At 37.1% G+C, this 18,771-nt stretch overlaps 1 protein-coding gene across 1 annotated transcript in view; it reads right to left on the bottom strand.

Annotated features, from left to right (window-relative positions):
• Nucleotides 1-857: 857 nt before the first annotated feature.
• The window catches only part of Vps35 (VPS35 retromer complex component), a 34,357-nt gene continuing 16,443 nt past the window's right edge, over nt 858-18,771 (bottom strand). Inside the window, exons 8-17 of the mRNA XM_021644687.2 lie at nt 18,031-18,140; nt 15,390-15,486; nt 15,139-15,287; nt 12,131-12,338; nt 10,728-10,883; nt 7,707-7,829; nt 4,430-4,609; nt 3,564-3,803; nt 2,249-2,392; nt 858-1,771 (exon numbers count right to left, since the gene is read on the bottom strand). Coding sequence (XP_021500362.1) covers nt 1,592-1,771; nt 2,249-2,392; nt 3,564-3,803; nt 4,430-4,609; nt 7,707-7,829; nt 10,728-10,883; nt 12,131-12,338; nt 15,139-15,287; nt 15,390-15,486; nt 18,031-18,140 — 1,587 coding nt within the window. The 3' untranslated portion in view covers nt 858-1,591. The remainder of the gene's footprint in view (nt 1,772-2,248; nt 2,393-3,563; nt 3,804-4,429; nt 4,610-7,706; nt 7,830-10,727; nt 10,884-12,130; nt 12,339-15,138; nt 15,288-15,389; nt 15,487-18,030; nt 18,141-18,771) is intronic.

The raw sequence follows: 18,771 nt of genomic DNA, 5'->3' as shown, positions 1-18,771 counted from the left end.
GGCCATGGAACAGGAACTAAAACCTCCAGCTAACAATCATGGAACAATACTCAGAATTCTGTCAGTCATAACCAAATCTTCAGATGGCAGCAACCAAAGATGTGATAAAACATGCCAACCTAGAACCCAAGCTAAGGGGTTCCCAAATTCCTGATCCAGACTACCACAACATACAAACTTGGGTCCTGAAACCTTAACAAGGGGTGGTGAGGAAATAAAGACAGACAGAAACAGGTACAGGAAAGCTGGGGCCAGGAAGGGTAGGCTAACAGCCCAAGCAACCTAAAACCTCACAGTGTTTATTAGGTACAGCACAGAGGGGAGGGAGGAGGTCTTGTAGGTGAAGAAACAAACACCAAGGAAGAGGAAGCTGCAACTGGAATTGTTCACAAACACTCTAGATCCTAGAAGAAAGATCTGCTATTCCTCTTGAGCATTACCCAGAATAAGGCTTTACTACTCTTGTGGAGATGAGGCACTGGGGTCCCTATGTCAGCTAAATATATATTCACTCAGGACTTCACTCACTCAGGCCTTCCTCCACTGCCTACACCAGACAATGGTGAAGTTGAGTGTTTTTAGGCAATTCCAGGAGTATTTGTTACACAATGGCTTACTATACAGGTAGAGAGCTTTTAGGAATGTTACGGTAACTCATCATATCCTAAAAAAAGCAGTCGTGATTCAAAGAAGGCAATTAGCTATAAATGTCTGAAATAACAGATAGAACCTCATTTACTAAGTGCTTAAAACTAGAGTTAAATAAGAGAATTCCATAAGCACATGAAACTTCATGGCACTCCACAGGTGATCCATTGTTCTCTTAAAGTGTAAATAAAACAAAAAAAAATCCAAAATTGTTAACAGCAACTTTATTATTTCACTGATGAAAAAGTTGTAATTGTGATGCGTTTCACATAAATTTACAGTAGTGGAGGTTATACATAAATTACATTAAGTCACAAAATTTCTATTTTATAGAATCAAATTACTTTGATGTGTCCAGAGGATGACATAGTTCTTAATGGATAGCTGAGTCCAAATATGCAAAATATAGCTTCTGCTTCTGACCATGGTGCTTTAAAATTCTTCAACATGCATTAGTATATTCTAGTTGTAGGGAATATGTTACACATAGGCTTTATCTTGCATTCAGGGAAAGCCCAAACTGAATCTCACGCACAGTACTCCTGTCCTCTAAAGTAATCTCAGACAGGGCCAGAGAACAAATAAACAAATATGTTTGGGTTAGTATCCCCCATTAATGAAGAAAATACACAATCAACAATGCAACAAAATAAAAGAAAGGAAAGCTCCATTAGTAGCCAGAATAAGTGGGTTTTGCTTTCAATTTTCACAGATCACAAGGAGTTTAAAGAGCAGATCAGTCATGCTACTTGGGGTGATCAGACAGACTTAAACAAGTATGAAGTGAGTTAAGGTCCTGAAGGTGTCTGGAGGTGCTGGGTAAACACATCACAGGTAAGGAATGGGAAACCTACCTCAGCTTTTCTGAAAGGCACAATCTATGGAAGGGAGACCTAGTTAAGCCCTTTCTGATGTGTAGAAAGGAGTGCTGAGCTGTCTTCTTTTAAAGGACGAGACCTTCATAGATTGGCCCCTCAGACTCCGGTGATTCCCGCCTTGAGCGCAAATGCTCCAACGTGTTGTGAAAATGCTTGTTAATTTGTTCTGTTTCTTCACTGGACTCAAGATTTGGGAGATCTTCTCGAATTTTTTGAATAAGTTGGTTCAAGACCTGAATTGTTACCTAAAAAAGAATAATTGTGTTGAAGACATGTATCACAAAAGAAAACTTAGTAGCTCTGGTTTTAGGAACTTGTATTACTTTCATCAAATGCCTGAATAATTATGAAAAAGAGATGAGAATAAGATTCCCTAAGAATAAGAATTGTAAAAAACTCAAAACAGAGTAATAAAAACCAGCAAAACCAAACAACAACAACAACAACAACAACAACAACAAACCCAAAAGTATATTTAACCTAAAAATCTACTGAATACTATAATGCTACAAATGGACAATACACTTAGGAACTGGGAACTGCTACACAATGATAAATCAAGCCCACAAGTTGGCAATGTGTATTCTTTTTTCTTCTTTTAATTGCACAGTCTGCACAGACAGAAAAGGATTCTGGAGAATGGAAAAAGATTTCAGGTATACTAAGCAAAGTCAAATTAAACAAATTATAAAATCTACAGAAAGAGAAAACTATTTACTTACCGCATCATTTTCTTTTTCATAGAAATAGATGTACCTGTTCAAAATCTCTATAAAAAGCTGAACTTGTAGAGAGGGATCCATGCACTGATTTGCTATTTTTAGAGCCTTCTTTAGGCATTCCATGACCCTTTTACCTCCATGAAGCTAAAATAAAGGGCAGGAAAATATTAAAAGGATTCATGAACAAGAAATATCCCATTTTCTTACCATCAAAGAAACATAACACTGTAAGGCTCTTTTATGTTGAAAAGGAACACAACAAAATAAAACCCTAACACGAAGAGTGCATTTAAAAACAGAACTGGTGTGAGGTATAGTAGCACATACCTAATTTAACCTCAGCATGCAGAAGGCAGAGGCAGGTAGTTCAAACTCAGTTCAAGAGGCCAGCCTAGTCTACAGAAAGAGTTCCAGGACAGCCAAAGCTACATACAGAGATCCCCATCTCAAAACAAACAAATGAGAAAAGATAATTACAGCTAGTCGTAAATAAACTGTAGTGACAATTTTGGAATTTCGGCTTCTTAAAAAACACAGAAATATAAGAATATGTTTTCATGTTAATCGCAGGGATATGTAGCTGCTTCAGATTGTCCACAGCAGCTGGCTATGATTTGTCTCATACAGGGACAACTGCCAATTGCATGACTGTATTTGTCTCATACAGGGACAACTGTATGATTTTGCCAACTGCAGACAGCTTCTGTGATTGTATGACATTTGAAATTCTGGGGACTTTTGAGAGGGTATATAAATACTAGGGCCCTGAGAGACAGGGTTGTTGTTAGTTGATTATTGTTGGTTTTGGTTTGTTAAGTAGTTGTGTACAAAAAAGAAGGAAGAGGAAGGAGCAGGACGAGAAGGAGAAGAAGAAAGAGGAGGAGAAGTAGGAGGAGGAGGAGAAAAACAAGAGGGAAAGAAAAAGAAGAAAAGGAGGAGGAGGAAGAAGAAGAAATAATAACTGGATATCCTGACTAAAAGTTCAAACCTGCCCCACGGAACTCAAAAGCCAAGTAGTTGTCTAACAATGTCGCCCCCTTTCCCCTCTATCCTTCTTTTCGCTCCTATCTAGTGTTACGAGGTTGAAAGGGTGGAAGAACGAAGAACCTACAACATGGCAAAAGCTGTAAACATATCCTTTTAAAAGTAGACCCTTTACCACAGAGTGAGATGCTAACAACATGGCCCATTCATTTCTTCCAGTGAAGCAAAGCAATTGTCTTTGTCAGATTTCCAAGCACCCAATGTTTCACTTCCAAAGCACAATGCCAAAGTGACCAATACCTGTTATCAATTCTATCTCCTGTAACCTTACCTCCTCCCCGTTTTTGTCTGTGTTTCGGCCAGACCAAAAGAGATGTGCGCATGTGCTCACAGCTCGGCCCTGATCTGGTTTTTTCAGAAGTTTTGATGCAGCAAGTGCACACTGAGTTCTCAAGGGTTCATGATTCTCTTCACTGAAGCACTTCATCCTCTCAAATGTACCAATGATCAACGTGATAGCAGCCAGCTGTGCTTTAGAATCACTGATTTCATCTTCATATAGAGAAAATGCCTGGTAGACATAGAACAAAGACTACTCAGGAACCATCAACAGGAGCATTTTCCGAAATTCTTCCAAACCCCATTCTGTGAGATGGTCTGAGTACTTTCACATCAGTAAAAGGCATAAGCTGTACCTTCCAGTGAAGAGGCATTAGCTACAGCCAAGATGGGAGGCTGCTAACAGGTTACAAGTAAGAAACCTATTACAACTTTGTTGAGCTGACACTCCTCAACTGAACCAACCACAGGAACGTTTTGTTCTTGAAACATTTTCACCACTACCTACCAGCAAATCTTGGATTTCTTCTGTTCCTAGCAACTCAACAATTTTGTTGCTCTACACAGGCACTACACATGACTACCATATGAAAAGGTTCCCACGTGGTCAGTTACATATTAAAAGATAAAGAAGAGGGACAGGCATAGACACGAACACCTTTAATCCCAGCATTTAGGAGGCAGAGGCAGGTGAGTCTCTCTGAGGTCTAGATCAGCCAGGTCTACACAATGTGACCTTCAAAAAAAAAAAAAAAAAGAAAGAAAAGTAAACTAGTAACACCAAATGCATTACCTCAAAACTAATGGACCAGTGACTGAACCCAACAAACTAGACCAAAGAAGGAAGACAAAGCTCACCTGGGACATAAATTCATATGCTACTGTTTCATGATTTTCAAAGCCAATTTCTCCAGCAGCTAGCGCTCCTTGAAGAAAAAGTCTCAGTGGCAATTCAGCCAGCTCAGCTTTGATCAAAGCACTAATAGTCTGGTGAGCAAATGAAAAAATCTTCTGGCATTTCTTTTCCCACTTATCATCCTGAAAAAGGAAAAACATTATCAAGTTCAAGAGTAATTTGTTCATTTTACTTAAAATTTCTAATAAAGGCTCTAAGCAAAAGACTGAAGTTGAGTTCAGTTTTTTGTTCATTTTTCTTCTCCGTCATTTATGGAACATAGATGTAAACCAAACAGGATGTTTCCTTAAAACCTAAACCTATCTAAAGATTCTGCTTCTGTAATTTATAGAGATCTATGTATTTTTCTCATCAGAAAAACAACACATCCCTAAGTTGAGGAAAATAACACAAGATAATTTAGAAAACAAAATCCTGGTAATATAGTTGCTAAAGTCTTCCTGTCCACTTTTTTTCTATGTAAATATAGCAGAGATATCTGCGTACAGTTTTGTGTTTTATTGGCTTTAAAGCAGATTGCTGGAAAAAAATGTCAAAACTGGATTCATACTGCAAACAATTTTTATGCAACTTCTTGTCAAAATAAGTTTTGACTTTTTTATTTTTTTAAATAAATCTTTTTTATTATTTATTAATTAGTTTATTTAATTAGTTTATTTACTTTGTATTCCCCTGTATCTCCCCTCCTCCCCTATAATAGTGTTATTTAATATTATTTTAACAAAAATATTCCATCAACTAATTTATAATATAATTGAATACACTGTTCCCCTTTAGAAAGCATCTGCAAAAAACATGCCGAATGGTCAGTATATACAAAGCTTTATTAAGATCCTAATATTGTGCCCAACGCTATGCTCAGAAAGTACAAGCACTTGCCATATAATCCTGGAACACAAAGGCAGAGGGAAAGAAGTGACTCCCTAAACTGTTGTTCACTCTCCACATGCACCAAGAGCATGAGGGTGCTCCAATCAATCATGTACACAATAATAAAAAATGTAGCTAAGTTTAAAAAACTTCCCTGATTATTTCTTAGTGTAAAATCTTAGAAGAGGAATTACACTAAAGTGTAATTTAACACTAGAGTTACACATTGGCAGTTTACTAAAAATGTAGTAGTAGTTCACATTTCTACCACTATTATATTATTCTTTTTTTAATTTTTTGAGGCGAATAAGCTCATGTTTTTATTGTCTTCATAACAAAATCTCTTTAGAACTGGATCACTTGGCCCTTTCTCTTATCACCACCCAGTTCAAAATGTTTGCATCTCTTAATAGTCAGCATTTTCTTAGATCTGCATTTGGACTCAACACACTCGAGTCTGAGCACAGTCTTCTTTGTAGTTTTAGCCTTTTTGCAGAAAACAAACTTAATATGCCACCCATAGCCACTGTTTCCTGTCATAACGCCTATTTCCCTGGGCTACAAGAAGATAGTCCTTGGCTTCTTGCACTGTGTCACTTTGTCAGGATGGTGCCTGCCACATTTCTTGCATTTCCTCTATGATTCATGATAGTTAGCATCTTTTCTGAGACCCATCTATCATCTGTATGTGCTTAGAAAACTTTATACTCAGGTCCTTTGTCCTTTTTGTTTATTTGTTGTTTTTGGAGACAGAATTTCATTCTGTAGCCCAGGCTGGCTTCCTTTGCCCATTTTTAGATCAAGTTATTTATTTTCTTACTACTGAACTGAGTTCTTTATTTTGTTTTATGGGTGTTAGATTTTATTTTATGTATATAACTGCTTTGTCTGCATGTATGTAAGTACACTGTTTACATGCTTGGTGCTCATGGGGGTCAGAAGGAGATGACAACTCAAAACTGGAGTTAAAGATAATTTTAAGCTACCATGTGGATTCTAGTTATCAAACCTAGGAATTCTGCAATATCAATAAGCACTTTTAACCACTGAGCCATTTCTCCAGCTCAGGATTCCTTGTTTTGGATTTAATCCCTTATCAAATGTATTCTTTACAAGTTTTGTTTCCATTTCATATACTCTCTCATTGTACTGTTGTTTCCTTTGCTGTGCATAACTTTTTAGTTTTATACAAACTGCCTACTTTTGCTTTTGTTGCCTATGTTTTCAGTATTCCCACCTTAAAAAAAAAATTAATGACAAGACCAAGGTTTGGTTCCTTAATCCACTGAGTTCATTTTTGTGTGTGTTACCAGATAAAGATACAATTCCATTCTGTTAAAAGTGGACATCCAGGTTTCCTATGCCCATTTATTAAAAATTGTCCCTTTCCCCTTGTGTTTCTGACATTGAATATGGATCAAAAGAAGCCAATCTATTAGCTGGGCCTTGGTGGCATACCTCTTTAATCCCCAGCACTTGGGAGGAAAAGGCGGGCAAGCAGATCTGGGTTTAAGGCTAGCATGATCCACACAGAGAAACCTTATTTTGAAAAACCAAAACCAAACAAACAAACAAAAAAAAAAACAAAAGCGGAAAAAAAAAAAAAAGGTCCTCATACACGCTCGGTTTTCAGGATCACTCCTCAGTTGCACTGATCTATTTACATGTATTTCTATTAGTGTGATACCATTTTGATCATTATAGCTTCATAATATGACTACTTTTATTGTTGTAGAGGCAAATATCTAGTCATAAAATGCTGGAAAACAGGACAGAGGCTATCTTAACAAAAACCTGGTATGCAAGCTAGTAAGAAAAAAGTAATTAAAAAAATAAAAAATAAGTAATAAAAGTTGTTAAAATTATTAGAAAATTAAGTTTACTGAGCTTTATTCCTAACATAAACCTGGATGTTCAACCTTCATGTATGTGAAATTTCTTAAAAATTATGCCACTGAACACAGCCATGATTCTGCTTTAAAGAAATAAACTCACAGAGAAGTTGTACACAATTCATAACACTATTCAATTGCAAGCTTTTCTGAGAAGTGGACCTTATCACTAGGCAAAGTTAAACTTATTTAGACCCCAAGGAAAAGGTTTAGTATCAACTCGAACTAATTTGGCTGCATATTTCCAAGCGCTATTATGTGATTTCTCAGCCAGTGTGTGGATCACCAGTGTCAGTTAGAACAGCAAAGGGTGAGTAGTGAATGAATCAGGAATTCCTAAAAATGGGATCTGATACCAGTATCACTTATTTTTGTGTGTACCTGAGCTTTTCTACAACTTAAAAGATACAGTAAGAAAAAAGGAAAAATACAGTGACATATCTCAAAGTACACCCACCACTTGAGAATTCTCTTTGTATCGAAAAGCCAACTGGTAAGCTGCAAATACCAAAGGTGGCAGTGTGAAACGAATCCGTTGATTTCCACCAGCTCCAAAATGTTTTCGTGCTGTATTCAAAATCTGACAAAAAAAATTTAGAAATTATTTTTCCACACTATAGTTAGTTGTTTACAAAATTACATGATAGTTTTAATCCCCATTTTGTGAGAGCAGGTTTCACTGAGTTACACATTTGACAGGAGTAAGGCTGTATAACTAGCCTTAGGTAAGTAGTCAAGAGCAGATAAATGTTTTTTTTTTCACGTGTACAAACTATACTTTGTTGATAAAGAATGCAGGCTGACAAAGCAAATCAGACTCACATGTAAAAGCAGATTCTAGTATTCTCTATTCTTTATTGCTGCTGTATAGGAAATCTGTTGAAACATTCCATCCTGGAGGGAAGCTCCTAAGATTCAGGAAGTAAATAACCTTACAAGCGCCAGACAGCTGAAACTTACAGACTAACAAAGGCCCCTCCCTTCAATTATGCCACTGCCTTTGAGACAGCCCTGTTCCTGTGAGCAACCCTACCCTGCCCATACTCCTGAAAGTACTCCCAATAAATTCACTGGTTAGCCAAATTGGACATTGGCAGAATCATTATTTGGGTCTGTCATGTGTTCCCTACAGGAGTGAATAGATGTCTGATGTCTGTGTTACATAGTTCAAGAATTAGTTTCATTCAACTGCCCTCCTCTTAGCACAAATTTCACTTGAGAAATGAGGCAGCATTTAATCTGGAAAGATTAAATCAGCATTTAATCTGGAAAGATTAAATGGCACAAAGTTTCAATTGTGCAGTCAATACCATGTACAAGGTATGTGCTCAGAAAGTAGTGGCCATTATGAGAAAACATGCATGAAGCCAAGGCCTTCAACTGAGCTCAGTGCTCCAGGAAGCCAGTTATTTGGGAACTGCAGAAGCAAAGTAGCTGCCTCAGACACCCTGTGGTTGCAGAAAGAGGTAACAGGTTCTACAGCCTCAAAAACAAACAAACAAAAAAGCAGAACAAACCACAAAAAAAGGTTATCTCAGCAAAACAGCTGAACTCCCCTTTCTTCCTTCCCTATCCTTCAGAAACCCTAAACCTAAGGCATGTAATCTGTATCTCTTGAACTCTGATCACTGAGTGAGTGACTGGGTCCTATGCCCTGACTAGTTGGCTAGAATTAGAGAAGCCACCTTTCTGGCATTAAATAAAGCATGCTCTAATTGTTAGAGGTTGTCTAAACTCCTATCTTTTACTTTTTCCTATAAACTTAATTTTTTTTATCCTTATAAATAGATCAACCTTTCTAAGCCCATTTAAATTAAGAAAAATACCAATACATTTAAAAGAGCCTTGTGAAACAAATATATGGATGGTTTGGGGGGGGAAGGGAAGAAAGAAAGAAAGAAAGAAAGAAAGAAAGAAAGAAAGAGAGAGGGAGAAAGAGAGAAAGAAAGAAGAGAGAGAGAAAAAGAGAAAAAAGAGAAAGAGAGAGAGAGAGAAAGAAAGAAAGAAAGAAAGAAAGAAAGACAAACAAACAAACAAACAAACAAACAAATCCAAAGAACTGGACAGATGGTTCAGTCAGTAACATGCTTCTTGCACAAGCATGAGGACCTAAGTTCAGATCCCCAACAATGTACGAAAAAGGGTAGATGTAGCCGTGAGAATGCAATCCCAGCATTGGGAAGGCAGAAGCAGGTAACTCCATGGAGCTCATTGAGGAACCCTGCCTAGAAAAATAAAATGGAGAGCACCTGAGGAAGACACTTGATGCTGACCTCTGACCTTCAGGTGCACCTATATAAACATGCTAATATGCACACTAAAGAGGATAATCAAAGAATTTATGAGATAAACATACATAATATGTAAAACACATTATGCAATATATTTGGGTCTTGTGGATTTCTTTAATATGGAAGCACACAAGTATAACCAATCAGCCACAAATGCTATCACAAGTAGCATGCAACAGAAAATGAAAGCAATTCTCTCTCTCTCTCTCTCTCTCTCTCACACACATACACACACACTTAAAATACTTCAGCATTCACAGTTTTGATCACATAGTGCTTAAAAACTCTCTCCCCAAACCAAATCCAAGGCTATCACTCTACTACAAGAAATCAGCCTCTTGATTATCTACTATCAGATGGCAACGTACTACTTAAGCCACATTTAAATTTTCATTTTGTAAAGATTAATTGAGGACTATGATAAAAGAGAAATCTGTCTGATTATAAGAAAAAATGTTAAGGGGAAAGCACACTAAACTTTAAAGTCCTCCATACCTTCTCATCTATCATATCACACTCTGTCTCATGAAGTTTACTATAAGCAACTAAACATTCTTTTTTTTTAATTTTTAGTAATTTATTTAATTTTATTTTATGTGTGAAGGTGTCAGATCCCTTGGAATTGGTGGTACAGACAGTTGTAAGCTGCCATGTGGGTGCTGAGAATTGAATCCAGGTCCTTTAGAAGAGCAGACAGTGCTCTTAACCACTGAGCCATCTCTCCAGCCCACAACTAAACATTCTAAAAGCAATATGCTACTGAAAAAGAAGCAGAACACAGAATAATTATGGAATATCTAACTAAAGGACGGCAAGCTTTTCTGCAATTCTCAGGTTTTCAAAAGAAGCTGAAATAGTTGACTTGTTTCTCACAAGCTCCAACAGTTTACTCATTTACATAAAAATAAAACCCCAGCTGGGTACAGTGGCATATACCTAAAATCCCAGCACTTGGGAAGCTAAGGCAGCAGGATCATTATTTTAAGGCCAACTTGGCCACAGTAAGAACATGCCTCAAAAAAACTAAGTAAGTAAATAAGTTTTCTTTAGTCTATGGAGGCTCTGAACTTTAATTCAGCAGCAAGTTTTTCAACACCTTAAACAAAGGTAAAAGCTGCCTTAAGCCATTTAAACACTTTTTTGCTCATTATGGGTAATAAAAGGTTATAGTAAGAGAAAGCTCATACCAAGTACTGCTGATCAGGATCATCAGAACGGAGGAGATGGATGAATCGGCCGACAAGGCTCTGTTCATCAGCAAAGTCCTCTGGATCAGGGTCTTCTACAGGTTGGTCTGGCTGATCCTGAATCAACGTGGACACTAAGTTCATTATAGAATCTACCTGCAACATGGACAACAGAAAATATTAGCATGAAACCATCGACAAAAAGGTAACAGTTTATAAGTGTACACATTTTGGAACAGCACCAGCAAAATAATTCAGTTTTTTGTAAAAAAGTTGGCATGATAGTCTCACCCAGCTGTAAACCTTTTAAGCTACAATAACAACCAGTTTGGCAAGATTAGTCCCTCTGTACAACAGTGGAATAAGATGTTATGGGAATAAGCAATAGCTTTCTGCTTGGACTTAAGGTTTGTTCCACAGGGTGGAACCATGCCTGGTACTGTAACCTGACAAAGAACCCAAGGATTATGAAGTAAGAGGCCTAGGACAGAACCTACTATTATTTTGCTAAATGGACATAGTATCAAACTGCCTTCTAAATACTTACCCTTCTACCCATAGATTATTACAGCTCTTCTTTCCTTATCAAAGATGTTTTTCTGTTGTTTTTGTTTTTGTTTTTTTTTGTTTGTTTTTTTGCTTGTTTGCTTTGTTTTACAGTGTATAGCACAGTCATACAACTCAAAGGGTAGAAGATAAATAACTATGGAATTTAAGACCTAAATAAAATGTCTTTATCACACCTCCTCCCTGACATGGCTCAAGGAATACTGAAGAGGGAAAAGATTTTAAGTGCCAGATGTCAAAGACTACTGCAAACAAACAAACAAACAAACAAACAAAAAAAAACAACAAAAAAACCTGCTGTGAATGCCTGCCCAAGATCAAGCTATTCAACATTTATTTCAACATTTACACTGGATAGGGAGGAAGTTCCCAAGGATCCATCCCTAGCTGAGGAGCTATTGGCAAATACTGGCTGCTGAAGGAGGGAGAGTCTCTTTCTATGGGGTATGGCCACTGGTAGGTTGCTCACACTCCAGATGACCCTCCACCCATTCACATACAGGCAGCAATAATTGAACTGAAATTTTTAAACTAAAAAAAGGTGTGTGTGGGGGGTGGTGGGGATTGTTCCAGAGGCGCTGAAAAGAAACTTGACAGGTCAGTGTGTACATTTATGGACAAAAATCTCAACAGAGATATACCAAGCGCTAATCAATGTGCTTATTCTCCTTTTGGTGAAATCAGAGGTGCTTAATAATTCTACATACATCTCTAGTCTCTTAACTTCTATAACAAGTAAGCTATTTATTATTATATTGCCTACCCATTATCACCAGTGTCTAGGGCTCAATGTCTAAAATCTAACCAACCATATCCTCTTTTCTCTATTCTCTTACCTGGTCCTGAGAGACGATTTCTGTGTTATAATCCAGAACATTACTAAGCACATAACAGCTCATGCTCTTTCTGGACTCGTAGTCAAAGTACTCAAAAAGTGGGTGGAAATGCTTTAATTTTAAGACTGTTAAGATATTGTTGTAAGTATCAACAGGTATCTTCAAAAGTCTGGTAAGCTCCTTTGAAACTGCACTACTGGTAGCAATACTACAAAGAGAAAAACAGCAACCCTTTCATGAATAAAATTAATCTTTTATACAAACACATAGCACTTGTTTCACATATCTAAAATTTCATTTACCATCTATGTCAGGTGGGAAAGCTGGCCCCAGAGTTATGAGAATGGAAGAACTGGTTATGTCCCTCACCAGCTGCAACAGTTGGGAAAGTGGGCCCTGCACTTCACCTGGGCACCAGGGTAGAACTGATCCTGGTTGTAGGGGTTGGGGGTGGGGGAGGTGCTGCTGGTGAGCCAGCTCCAAAAACTAGAGAGTGTGGGAGCATGTGGAATGACCAGCTCAGATACCTCTCAGGCCCAAATCCAGAGCTTTGAATTGACCAATTCTAAAATCTACCCCACTGATGAACTGTTGGAGTGCATGAAGGGGCTGGTCTTACAGATCCAATACTACAGGATCTTCATGACAAAGGGCAACAGCAGGATATTCAAAAGCAGTCCCAGTGAGGTTCCAGTACTGCTGGAGCAGCAGAAGCCAGAGGCCTCATTACAATAAACATTTGCAAACAAAGACTTATGGACACACTGTGGGACACACTGTGACATACTTCAGCTTTCACAATGAGATTTTTTTTTTCCTCTGTTGGGAGGGGAGGAGGTTGAAAAGGTAGAGGGCCAGTCTAAGAGGTGGGAGAGATGAGTGGAATTGGGAGGCATGATGTGAAATACACAAAGAACCAATAAAAAGTTAAAAAAAAAAATCTTCATTTACTCATCAAATGAATTGAAAAAATAATATACTCTATCTCTTCTATTTCAAAGCGACCTCCTCTCAAGATAAATATAGACAGGCCTGGCCCACTTCTATAATTCTAGCACTTAGGAGGATAATGGAAGTTCTGAACATGTACCCTGGGCTACATGGCAAGATTTTATCTTAAAAGAAAAAACAAAGCCAAAACAAATGAAAAGGAGGAAAAATGCCTATTTAAACATACATACTTCTTTATCCACTACAGTTCTATTGATAATAGCTTCCAGTTAGCAAACAGTAGTTTGTTTAAGGACAATTAAGGTAACTGTCTACAATTTGGTGTTTTTCAAAAAATTGTTTTAAGGGATACTTTGATTCCTTGGATAGCCAGCAAGTATTATGCATTCATGAGGAAGGTAAGTAGGAGAAAAATCCATGCAAAAACCATCCAGAAGAAAATTTGTATCTGGTGACTGAGGGAGAACAAGTTGAATTTAAGGAAGCATCTTGTAAAAGAGCATTCTCTGGAAGCTGAGAGATATTTTACCATTTACAAGACCTTCAGACACTGGGATTTCTAGTTATTTTATTTTCTTTTACTTTAAAGCTCATTTAGGGGGGGTAAGAGAAATACAGGCACATTACTTAATTTTAAAGGTGGGGACTATTTTTCAGTTCACACACACACACACACACACACACACACACACACACACACACACACCGGAATGACTAAAAGACAAAACATAATAAAAGGTGGTAAAGGGAAAAGAAATTTTCCTGATGTGTTTGAACCAATGGGTGGAAAACAGAAAAGAAAAAAATAAATAGTACATTAACAGCTCAAAACTACAAATAACTTAAATAAGAGCAGGAAGCCTAACTAAGGGCTAAAGAGGCAACTCTTCGAAAAAGGTAACAGCATCAAAATTGCCCAAAGTGAAGCTGGATGGTAGCAGTGCACGCCTTCAATTCCAGCACTCTAGGAGGCAGAGGCAGGTAGATCTCTAAGTTCTGAGTTTGCGGCCAGCCTGGTCTACAGAGTTCAGGACAGCTAAGGCTACACAGAGAAATCATGTCTTAAAAAAAAAAAAATTGTCCAAAGACATTCCTATAGGGGATCGCAGGTTTAGGACAGTATGACTGAAGAAGCATCCATTAGGGAACATTATTCTTCCCCTAATAGTATCAAAACCAAGGCTCAAATAAGAAAACTATTTAAATTAATTTGTTATACTTTAAATATATATATATCCCTAATTTTTCAACCTAAATATACATGTGCTGTTATTTTTCACAATTTACTCATCTGCAGGAAATTTTTTTCTGTTGGGGGAGGGGGAGAGGCACGGGGGAGTAACTGCTTGATGCTGTTTCCCTACTAGTTTAAAAACTGGCTCATTCCTGAGGCTAAAGAGATGGCTCAAAAGGTTATGAGCACTGGCTGTTCTTAAAAAAGACCCAGGTTTAGTTTCCAACATCCACATGGTGCCTCATAACTGTCTCCAACTCCAGTTCCAAGGAGTTGGTACATACACAATATATATACACACACATACATACACATACACTGAGGCAAAACACTTATACATACAAAATAAAATGGTAAAGACAAAATAACACAAAAAATAGCCCATTCTCACACAGGAAGGGATCTGAATGGAGACACTGAGCTCTGAAGACTGCTTACAGGCCTTACCGGCCACTCACTACTTCATGATGGTACACAACCAAGTAAGCAGCTGCAAACCTTTCCACCCTGTTGAGGACCACACAGGACAATCAAAGATATATTTTAAACAGGACAAATGCTAACGTTTCAAAGAACAACTAAGAAAGGAAAAACAAACAGTGCTAAGGATTTTTTTTCGAAGTTGTAGCTTTGGGGTAGCTGAGATGGTGCAACTGTCAAGACACTTGCCGCTAAGCCTAGCAACCGGAGTTCTACCCACAGGACTGCTTGGAAGGAGAGACAAACAACTACAGCAAGTTTTTCTCTGCCCTCTGCATGTATTTTCTACCCCCTCCTCAATAAATAAATGTAGTTTAAAATTTTAAGTATAACTTTGACTTACTGTTCAAGGTTAAGCTTATTAAATATCTCCACTGTTGTTTCTAGAACTTTATCAACGTAGTCCACGCGATCAGGGTAACATTTCATAGCAAGATTAATGAGAGAGACTTGTAAAGATACAACATCCTCTGATGGCATGTCTTGTCTGGACTGCAATGTTTAGAAAATAAAAATTAATTTATTTTAAACAATTACAAAAGGATATACCAACATAAGTTTCAAAGTTGAGAACTTAGGGAATGTTACACAAACCTGTATTACTGTAGCCACCTGTTGTGAAAATATGTCAAAAAGTTTAATCTCAGCTGGAATTCCAGGTCCATCTTCACGATGAGCAAATAAAGCTAATCTAAAAAAGAAAACATAAAAAAAGACACAGCGATATGAGCAGAGGAATCATTATTTCATTGCTTTTCTGTATTTTCTGAGTTTATTTCTTAGAACATTAAGAATGATTTTTAAAACAAGAGCAACAATGTATGAATATTTTTTCAATTTCTTTTAACTAAAGTTTGTTAATGATGCCTTATTCTACTGGCAATCATTTTTGCTTATTTATTCACTAGCCTAGAATTCACAGTACTCTTATCTCTACTAGCCAAGTGCTAGAGTTACAGTCATGTGCTACCACAGCCAGATTAAATAAATGATCTTTAGGGGCTGTAGAGATAGCTCAGTAGTAAGAGTAAATACTTACTACTGTTGCAGAGAACTCAAGTTCAGTTCCCAGTACTATACAGAACAACTAGAAATAAAGGAAGTTAACCTACATCATAAGCTATTCAAAATTATGTCCGTTGGATTATCTGTCAAGATCAGAACTGCAACCACATTCTATTATGCAGAAAAAAAACACCACTGACTGGGATTGTCAAATGACATTATTCCTACACAGGAAAATCATGTTAAGCAGCTTTCTTTAAGCAAGCAATGTATGCTGTCCAGGACAACCTGGAGACCTTCGCATTATTAATTCCTAGACCTTAAAGCTAATAATTTAGATAGCTTAAAAACATAACAAAAAATAAAATAAAAATGTTTGCTAAAATAAATCTATTTTTGTTTTGTTTTGTTTTGTAGCAAAGACATTTTAATGAATCTATTTTACAAACGCACTGGAGAATCACGCAATGCTGCCTACATTGCATGCAATCCTGGGCCACAAGTCTGCACACTCTGTTGTAATCGGACCTGAGTAGCAGAACCTTTCATCTCCCCTTTACTGTTTACATGACCCCTGCATTATCTTAAAAATAAACAAGCACACCATCTTTTCTTCCATATGACTTTCGTTGTCAAATTACTACTGCTGGATGGAGCATTTTCCTTAGTTCCAGTTTGCCTTTCTTAACTGTGGCCATCACCATGTCACCCACAACAGCAGTACAAAGTCTGTTCAGCCATCCCTTGATTCCCTTGTATGTCACGGAGATGATATACAAATTTTTGGCTCCTGTATTGTCTGTGGCACTGATCACAGCTCCTACTTGAAGACCCAGAGAACTCACCATGCCCTCACTTCAACATCTTGAGTGCCCAGAAAGCACTAAAATAAATCTCTGGTGTTATTTCTGATTTCATAATGATATATGTTCACAAGCAGGATAGATTATGTACTTATTTATCATGTTGCAGGGCTACCAAGCAGTCATTCACTATAGACTTTATCAAAAGCCAAGTTATACATACATGTATTTATACATCTACACACACATTTAAAAAAAAAAGGTTTTATTTTTAAATCTGAGAATGCAAGTGTGTAAATGCAAGTGTCTATGGAATCCAGAAGGGGGTGTTGGGTACCCTAGAACTGGAGTCTCAGCCAATTGTGAGGCACCCAGTGTGGGTGCTGGGAACTGATCATCTTCTGGAGTAGTATGTGCTTTTAATTGCTGAGCTATTCCCAATTTTTACATTTTTAAAAATCAACTAAGACCAATGGCTAAAAAAAACTATACTTAAAGGAGATTTATTAAAAAGGGGATTCTTAAGAACTCTTCTTTATTATAATGGGATAGCAGAATGATTACTTGAGCATTCTTTTTTTTTAACTTATTTTTTTTTAAGATTTTATTTATTTTATGCACATCAGTGCTCTATCTGCATGTGCACCTGCACGACAGAAGAGGGCAGTAGAGGGTATAGATGGTTGTGAGTCACCATGTGGTGGTTGCTGGGAATTGAACTCAGAATCTCTGGAAGAGCAGACAGTGCTCTTAACCACTGAGCCCTACTCCAGCCCTACTTGAGCATTCTTAATCATATGTTGTTGACACTTTAAGAAAATAAATCAAGAAAGTCACCACTAAAACATAACTTACATAACTGTGAGAAATTTTGTTCTTTCGATTTCTAAGGTTCAAGGAAAGCTATATACTATAGTGTCTACACATACCAGTTAAACAGATTGAAGATACTCATTGTAAACCAGGTATGGTGACTCATGTCTAATCTTAGCACTTGAATTAAGACAAGAGAATCACCTGGAATCCCAGTACAGGAGGCAGAGTCAGGCACATTGCTGCGAGTTTGGGTCAGCCTGGTCTACAGAGTCTAGGACAGCCAAGGCTACACAGAGAAACCCCGTTTCAAAAAACCAAAAAGGGAAAAAAAAAAAAAAAGACAAGAGAATCAGAGTTAGGGTCATCCTCAATTACATAGTGAGTTTGATGCAGCCTGGGATACATCAAAAAACTTAGAAAAAAAAATCATCTCCACAGGCCTTCAAAAAGTTAAGCTTTCACACTTAAGTCAGGTAAACACTAACTAAATATTGAGTGCTAAATTATTTATAGCAAAATTACATTAAAACCAATTCTCAAAGGAATAACAGAAATCAATGATTCTTATTTACATTTCAAAGCATTTATCTTCCAGTGTTGAACAGCCTTACCTGTCAATTAAAGCAATGATTATGTTTTTCACATTTACATTTTGGTGTAATTCAGCACAAGCTCTAAGAAAAGGATTCAAAGTCTGAAGATGGAACTCATCAGGAAAAACCTGAAAGACAGAGAAAAAAACTTCATAAAATATTCCCATCTTATGAATGGTATATAAAGTCATTATTTGGGCTGGAGAGATGACTCAGAGGTTAAAAACACTGGCTGTTCGTCCAAAGTTCTAAGTGCAATTCCCAGTAACCACACGGTGGCTCATAACCATCTATACTAACATCTGGTGCCCTCTTTTGGTGCACAGGCACACATGCAAACAGAATGCTGTATAAAAAATAAATGAATCTTTTTTAAAAATATTATTTATAGAAAAAATAATTTAATCTTAGGTAATTAAAATCAAAACCAAAATACTCCATTTCCAGCATACAAATAATAAGACTTAGAAAACTCAAGATTATTTTCCTACAGTTTCAAAACAACAAAACAAAACAGATTATTAGTACAAAGAGCAAGTTTAAGAAGTGAAAATTCTAAAGGAAGTTTTTTTTATTCGGAAAAAAACTTTTTTCCTAAGATTTTTTTTTTCTTCTGAGGCATACTCTAGACACAATGCCTTGGTTGATCTTAAATTCAGGGCTTCACCCTCTTAAGTGGCTGGTACTACAGGCATGTGCCTCCACACTGTGCCTAAGATTTCTTTTTTTCAAAACAATGAAAATTAATAAAGGTCTTTT

This window comes from Meriones unguiculatus, chromosome 10 (assembly GCF_030254825.1).
Source record: "Meriones unguiculatus strain TT.TT164.6M chromosome 10, Bangor_MerUng_6.1, whole genome shotgun sequence".
Lineage (NCBI taxonomy): Eukaryota > Metazoa > Chordata > Mammalia > Rodentia > Muridae > Meriones > Meriones unguiculatus.
The sequence above is the reverse complement of the archived record's forward strand: the minus strand, read 5'-3'. Positions and strand labels throughout refer to the sequence as shown.